The sequence below is a fragment of the Condylura cristata genome, unplaced genomic scaffold (assembly GCF_000260355.1).
Source record: "Condylura cristata isolate star-nosed mole 26May11 unplaced genomic scaffold, ConCri1.0 scaffold00028, whole genome shotgun sequence".
NCBI lineage: Eukaryota > Metazoa > Chordata > Mammalia > Eulipotyphla > Talpidae > Condylura > Condylura cristata.
Window position 1 is genome coordinate 26,039,875 of NW_004567129.1, and position 7,833 is coordinate 26,047,707.

Below are 7,833 nucleotides of genomic sequence, written 5' to 3' on the forward strand. Positions count from 1 at the left end.
GGGGCTCGAGGGAAAGCAAGCTTGCAGCCATTGCCAGCCGCTTAAGGAAACTAATTAATGAATTGTTGGAGAGAGGGGGAGGGAGGTGAGGGCTCTGTCCAGCCCTCAGAGAGCATAGGGAGAATTGGGGCCAACAGCAAAAGGTGGGACCGGAGCAGCACAAATGGGGGGGGGGGTTACTGTCCTGGACTCCCAGAGAAGGACCCTTCTCTTGGCCAGAAGCCAGCCCTGCAGGGGTCCATAAAGAGGTTGGAGGAGACAGGGAGTTAGACTCCAAGCCCCCACACAGAATCCCACCCGGCCTGGGGTGCCCAGACCCCTCACCTTTTCTCACCTCTCAAGATGCCCCAGTTGTCATAGCAACCAGCTCCACCCTGGTGTCTCCCTGGCAACTGGCCAGGGACAGGGCACTGTTCCTTCTTGGGCTCCTGACTCCACCTAGCTCTGCCTGGCCCTGAGGATCCAGTTTGCTGGGGCAGCAAAGGCCAGAAGAGGAACTCTGCAGGGAGCTGGGGGCACTCAGGGCGACAAAGAAGATTCTGGGACAGGCGCTCACCTGTGGGGAGGAAAGGTGTGTGCAAACACCAGACCAAAGCAGGATGGTCCAGCTGTCCACCTGTGATGCAGCCTCTGCGGTGGAGTTTCTCATTCACACATACATTCTAGAACGCTCCTTTGGGAGATTTTTATAAATGCCATGATTAACAATAAGATAGGTAACAAATTTTCTCCTCTGGTGAGACAGCCTGGGTGTCTTCTGCACTTCTGTGAGTTTCACCTTCCTGACTTTTGCTCTGTAGAAATGTTCCCCACACTATTTATATGAAATATTATTTATTTTCTATTTAATAGTATTTAGTATTTCTCCTTTACAGGATTCACTTTTAAAATTTTAATTAGCATTATTTTATATGATCACCACAAGTGCAAATATTTTTGGGGGGATTGGTGTTGCCAGAAAATACCTGATTCTTCCTACCTGCCAAAAGACAAAGGGATTGAATATTTACTCAGTGCTTTCATTAGATCAGCAAGCTAATCTGAGAATGCATTGCTCCAAAGCACATTGCTCCAAAGAAAACCTTTCTAACACCTCACCTCTAAAAGGCTACTTTAGAGTGAGTTAAACTAAGACAGCTCATTATCAGTGGGGCTGGGGCCTTCATTCTAGGCAGTTAACAACTTCTGGGAGTTTTCTGGTGCCCTGTCTCCCGGCAGCTCCCCCTCCACCCTCCACAGGCATCTGGATTTCAATGCTTCACTCCTTCTGGGATGGCCCTGTCTCTGACAAAAATGGCCGCAGCGTCCAGGTGCCCCTTAGACTGGAAAGTTACTTCAGAGCAAACAGGTCACAGGTCAACTAGTGTGTGTAGGGGCAGATTCCTGATCTATGCACACACCCTGCTGACCCCCCACCCCCGGCCCTCATCATGGGGGGTGGTTGAAATTGAAGGTAAATATAAAAATGAATGCAAACAAGTAGCTTCACTCTTCTGGGCCTCGATGTTGCTATTTTTGAGATGAGGACAAAGATGTCTCCTATGTCAGAGAGCTGCTGGAAGATTAAGTGTGCTCTTACAGTGCGTCAAAGAGAGGCTGGCACTGAGCCAGGTTAGATAATGCCGGTTAGATAAATAACGGAGGCAACCAAATGATGACACAAAATTCTTCACTGATATTGTTGCCTGGTACAGGTATGGAGCCTGTGGAGTGCTTACTCTTGGTGGAGAGGGGAGGTTAACAAGGGCTAGCAGGTGTTAAAAATTCACTTATCATAGGACAGTGCCCCTGTGCAGGATTTGGTGGCAGGAACACCTGCCTGGGTTTGTTTTTTCTGTGAAGACTGGGCAGAAAATTGAGAAGAGAGAACTTACATGTTGTGAGAATGGGTGTTAGTCAGGGTCTTGCTCGGTGCTGCCAGTATCAGTCAGCATAAGCTAGCATGTGCTGCAGTAACAAACAGCCCCAGAAATAATCAACAGTTTCTGACAGCCATGTTTGATTTTTCATATTATAAGTCTGTCAGAGGTGGGCCAGGGTCTCTACTCATCAAAGAAAATTAGAGCAGCCAATATCTTAGATATTCATGTCACCAAGTCAAAAGCAGAAGAGGACTCTTGCATAGTCACTTAAAGGCTGTAGCCTGGAAGGGAAAGGACATGCCCATTCAGTTCATGGGCCAGAATTAGTCATGGCTTCACCCAGCCTCAAAGCTGCCATCCTTCCCCGAGCCTGTAAAGGGAAAGAACAGTAATAACAACACTGGTGTCCCCTTGCACACCTGGGCTCCTTCCCCTAGTGCTCATGCTTTGAGAATTTGCTCTGGACAGACTGGAATGAAGAGTTGGTAGAGGAATCAGGAAGTCATCAGGATGGGTTTCTAGACTGGGAGGGAAGGATGTGATGAACTATTGTGTAAGGGAGTATGATTTGGGACAGGGAGATGGAAGATGAGGAAAAATAAGTCCCCAGACACACACACATTTTTTTTTAGGATAGACTTTTTTTTTAAAGATTTATTTATTTATGCACACAGAACTGGGGTACAACCCAGAGGTGCAGGGACAGTGAGTGAATCACTCACTGTCCCTGCACAGAGTGGGGAGCAGAACAGGCTGACTGGCGAAGTACACTGCTGAGGGGAGCAGCGGGTGTGTCAGGAGAGGTCTGCGGCACCATGTGGGTCACCTCTGAGGTGGAGGATCGAACTTGCACTGAAGCAGCTGCAGCTAGCTTGCAGTGCTATATACATACTTTACTTACATATTAATATTTATGAAATTGGGGTAGGTCTACCAAAGGAATGGTATTTCCTTTGATAGAGCTTTATATCTACTATATATTGTATATGTATATACAGTATACACACAGTGTCTATATGTACATATATATGTATAGCGAATGAATGTATATAGGCACTCATGTATGTATAGTGAACAAATACATACATACTTATATATCTTCACTGTTCACCCATACTGGGAAGGTAATAGGAAGTCAATTTTGAATCTTAACATGGATAGTGACTTAGAAATAAGTACTGTAGGATATATTAGTGATATATTGTAGACAATATTTAATGTATCATATACTATAATATATAAACAGTATGATATATATTGCATAATATATGACATACTGTATATGATATTACACTGATATATAGTAGATATCACATATATACTATATAGCAATAGATCACATATATACCATAAGTGATAGATCACATGTATAACTATATATCGATATATCGCGTATATTATACACTATACATCACTGTGTAGTATACGATATGGGATATATAGTATATACAATATATAGATTATATAGACATAGATAGTATATCTCTATCTGGATATATGTAGTATATGATATATATACCGTATAGTACATGATATCGGCCATCTCCCTGGTACTGGATTTGGTGACAGGAATGAGTGGTAGACACAGTGCCTATCTTTTGGAGCTTACAGGTGAAGGAGAAGTTTCAGGGGTGCTCCAGGAAGCCATGCATTCAGCAGCCTATTAACCCTCAGGGTCATATGCAAATGAATGTGTTTTTCAGGAAATGAGTCCAGAGTGTAAATCAGCCTGGGGGGTGGTGTGGGGGGGGGCTTAGACTGAACCATGTACAGCTGGGTGGGTTGTGCACTGCAGGGGGGGGGCAGTGACATGAGTGGGCCTGGAGTCCAGGCTGTGCTCCACTTCCAGCCTTGGGGCTATGTCGTCCAGACTAAGAGGCTTCATCTGATTTCTACAGAGACAACACTGGTCCTGTGGCCAGATGTGGATCCTCAAAAATGCTAAGCAACCAATATTGAAATATTTTCCCTCTTTCTCTGCCTTCCTTCCCACAGTTCCTCAGGAATCTGACCCATTTCACTACGGTGAGTGTGAATGCTGTGAAGTGGGGGCACCCTGGGGTGGGTGGCTGCCAGTCCCCACGGGTGCTGCTGACACCAGCTAAGCCACTGGCCATGTGACCATGTGGTTACCGGCACATAATCTGGGCTTGTGGAGAGCAGAACCAGCTTTGGGGGAGTGGGTACCCTCTTGGGGCCTCCTTCTGCCCGTCAGGACTCTGTGCTTTGGGTCATCAGGAAGTAAACCCTGAAGCCAGGCTGTCTGGACTGGAATCCTGGCTTATCTCCACACTAGCCGTGTACGTCGGGCAAGCAAACTTGCCTTTCTGGCCTGTCTATAGATAACAACAGCTTCCACCTTGAGGATTGTGGGATAGGTTTACCCAGAAAACGCCATGAAATGAACCTCACAGCACTGAAGCTCAAAGGGATGAACCCCCCCTCCACCCAGGTCTAGTAGATTTGGCCTTCTCCATGTGCTCATTCATGCTGTTTCTTCACTACCAGAGTTCTTTTCTACCCCAGGGCCTTTGCACTTGCTGTTCCCACTGCCAGGAATACTCCTCCTCTAGTTCTCCATACTGTTGGCTAAGACTCCATTTCTTTCTTCAATTAAATATTGACTGCTCTGTTAGGAGATACCCTCCTCCTGGCAAGAGAAATCAACCCCACTCAGCTATGGTTTTGGGCTTTATTTAGCTTTTTTATCAAAACACGAAAGTCAGCTCCATAAGGACAGAGGCCTGGATCACTGCTGATACAGTGGGTGCTCCATAAGTCAGGTTTCCAGAATAATTATCACGAAGGAAGGAATGAGATTAGAAAGTATTGAGAAAAAAATGGGAAATTTTAAAGAGTCTGAGAAGGTTTCACTGGCATTTGAAAAAAGTCTAGAAGTCAGGGAGGGAGGAAACCATGTGGATATTTAGGGGAAGAACTTACAGATGGAGGGACCGGCAAGTGCAAAGGCCCTGAGGTAGATCTGAAATGCACCAGGAGCAGCAGTGATGAGAACAGTGTGCCTGGATAGGGGATGAAGGGGGCTTCTGGCTTGACTGGTAGCATCTCTGAATTTGGGGTCCCCAGCCCAGCAGCCTTGTAGCTGGGCTAAGGGCCTAGGGGGCACAGGGGTCCCCTGCCCTGATGGCCCGCCTTCTCTTCCCCAGACTACGACACCGTGCAGACTATAGGCCTGACTCTGGCGACCATAATGTTTGTGCTGGGCATCATCATCATTCTCAGTAAGTGTGACCCTTTCCAGGGTCCAGAATGCTTCAAGAAGGGCCACCCAGGGTCCCTTAGAGCCTCCAGTTCCCCTGCTGGGTGCGCCTGGCCCCTGGCCCTCATGGCCTGTGTCCTGTTCTGTCTCCCTTTCTCCTAACAGGCAAGAAGGTGAAGTGCCGGAAGGCGGACTCCAGGTCTGAGAGGTCTGGCAGCTCTGGGGGGGTGGGAGGGCGGGGCGCCAGGGTGCAGGGGCCGTCCATAGCAGAAGGGTCTCTGCCCTGGCCACAGGCATTGAACCAACCGCATTGAACCAACCATTGAACCAACCTTATGCTTTTCTCTTTCATCTTTGCCTCCACAGCCCAACATGCAAATCCTGTAAGTCGGAGCTTCCCTCCTCAGGTGAGGATGGGAGGGGAGGGGGGAGCAGAAAGGGGTCCCTGGGATGGGTTGCACTGGGCTCCCTAGGAGTGTCCACCAATGGCTGGGACCACCTATGGACAGTGAGTGGGATGAGAAAGGTCTAGGGTCCATGCCCATCCCAGAAACAAGGCCACTGGCCCAGACAGGCCACATGGATCAGACCCCAAAGGAGAAAGTTGCCTTCTGTGAAGAGAGGGGCCCCTCTGGGTGAGGGGCGCCTCCAGGCAGAGAGGTTGAGCTTAGAGAAGACAATCTAGGAGGAAATGATGGAGAAGGAAGAAGGGACAAAGAAAGGGAGGGAGGGCGAGATGGAGGGAGGGAGGGAGGGAGGGAGGGAGGGAGGGCAAGTTGCTGAATAGTTGCATCAAAGTAGCAAAAGGGGAGATGTAGAAATACAAATTAAAAACATTGATGCTGGAGAAGAGAGAATATGAAGATGGAAGGATGGGAAGTCAGGGAAAGGGCGAAGACCAGGGGTGGAAAAGGGGGATGACTGGCGGGAGAGGTGTGAAGACAGGGGAAGTGGGGGGAGGGGTGGGGCGCTGGGAGGGATAGTGACTGCAAGTAGACAAATGTGAAGGGAGATGGGGGATGTTGGAGGGGACAAGCTTGTAGAGGAGGGTGACCCCTGCGGGGGTGCTAAATTATGGAAAAATATCTCCACCTGTTTAGTGGAAGGGCAGCCTTGCTGGAGAGTTTTATATGTCAGAAAAAAAAAAACAGAAGGGAATCTCTGCCTCCTTTAAGGTTCTTGTAACTAAAATGGGCCTTAGGGCTCTTGATATTTAGGGGTTCGGTCTGGGATTGCATGGTTTTTGTTGCAAACACTTGTAGTAAGATTTGCCGCCGTGAATGGGCTTCTTGGTGGGTGATGGGTGGGTGTCTGGCCCTGGCATGGGACACGATCTAAGGTGTGTGAGCAGGATTCGGCCTCATTCCAGTTAAATGATGGTCTCAAGTGGTGGGGATGGGCCTTCCTGTTGGCTTCAAGTGGTAGGGAGCTGGGGTGTTGGGAAGGGGCAGGGGTGAGAAGGAAGGAGACCCCCTTTCTGGCAGGGGGGTGGCCAAGAAGAACCCAAGCTGGGGTCACCAGTCTCATCGCAGATGTGTTCCCCTCCATGACAGTGTCCCGGCATGGAGCGGGTGTGGGGTGTAGGGAAGCAGGCTGGGTCCCCAAGTGCCAGCTCAAGGGTGACAGGCCTCAGGGACGCTCTGGCATGCTCATGCTCTTTCTCTCCTGCCCCCCAGCTCCTGGAGGTGGCGGCGTGTAAAACCAGCCCGGGGCACCTCCACTGCTGTCCCTACCTGAGTGCAGGAGCCTGAAGACCAGGTGGAGGCGGTGGGGATCCCCGCCTTGCTCCGGGGAGCCGGTCCCCAACGAGCCACCCCACCCACCACGAGACTGGAGCTGCTGCACCCTGATGTCGCTCCCCAGGCCTTGGCAATGACGACCCCCCAAAGAGCCCATCTGCACCCCAGATCCAGGGACCCAGGCCTCCAGCTCATGGGATCTCGGAGTCCACCCCCAGCCCCCCCAGAATCCCCGTGTACTGCTCTCCTGCACCTCCTCGTCTCTTTAAAGGGCCCTTCCCCTGCACCCTCAGTGTCTATGTCTTGAGCTTAATAAATGTGCATTTGGTTTTTTCCCTGTTCTGTCTGTGTGTTCTCATCTGTGGGGCAAAGTGGGGGAGGGGCCCAAACTGGGGGGCCCCCTCCCTTATCCCCAGACTTGCTCCCTTCCTTCCCCCTTCTTCAGAGCCCCCAGTGGTCTCCTCTTGAGCCTCTCACGAGTTTCCATTCCCCTCCCACAGTGTCCCCCCCAATTGCTCTTTGCCTTCCACTTTCCCGGACACCCCAAAGTAAAGCCCTCCTCTTACCCCTCCCTCACCAAAGGAACCCCACCTAGCCAAGACCTGCCCGCCCCTATTCCCCAGACTCACCCAGTCCGGCCCGCGGGTGCAAACGCGGCCCAGCCTCGCACCCCTGCCCCGCCACCGCCCTCAGCATCTCCCCCCTCTGCTCCCCCCACCCGAGCTCAGAAGCCAGGAAACCCAAGAGGAAATGACCGAGCCCGTCTGGGTCCCGCCCGCCGGGCTCCCCTGGCCACACCCTCCGCCTGGAAGCTGCCGGGCCCTGCGCGTCTCCGAGGCTGCCGGCTCGACAGCCCGCTCCGCTGTAAGTCTCCCCTGGCCTCCGCCTCCCCTCTGCCCCACCTGGGGTCGGGCTCAGGTACGGAGATGGCGGGCCTCCGCCTCGCTCCGCGCCCCATTCAGCGTTCTCTCCTCTTTCCCCCTCCCCGGCCTCATTCGCTCCCCCCGAAGGC

The 7,833-nt window shown here is 51.0% G+C and overlaps 2 protein-coding genes across 3 annotated transcripts in view; both read left to right on the plus strand.

Moving 5' to 3' along the window:
• Positions 1–7,160, plus strand: part of FXYD7 (FXYD domain containing ion transport regulator 7) — an 8,842-nt gene extending 1,682 nt beyond the window's left edge. Inside the window, exons 2-6 of one of the 2 annotated variants that reach the window (XM_004690573.2) lie at positions 3,858–3,887; positions 5,030–5,104; positions 5,248–5,290; positions 5,449–5,489; positions 6,759–7,160. In XM_004690573.2, the coding sequence (XP_004690630.1) occupies positions 3,858–3,887; positions 5,030–5,104; positions 5,248–5,290; positions 5,449–5,489; positions 6,759–6,781 (212 nt within the window). In that variant the 3' untranslated portion in view covers positions 6,782–7,160. The remainder of the gene's footprint in view (positions 1–3,857; positions 3,888–5,029; positions 5,105–5,247; positions 5,291–5,448; positions 5,490–6,758) is intronic. The other variant, XM_012730571.1, reaches the window with a different exon arrangement.
• A 411-nt stretch (positions 7,161–7,571) lies between these two features.
• Positions 7,572–7,833, plus strand: part of FXYD5 (FXYD domain containing ion transport regulator 5) — a 10,052-nt gene continuing 9,790 nt past the window's right edge. The window contains exon 1 of the mRNA XM_012730482.1: positions 7,572–7,685. Within this exon, the coding sequence (XP_012585936.1) occupies positions 7,572–7,685 (114 nt within the window). The remainder of the gene's footprint in view (positions 7,686–7,833) is intronic.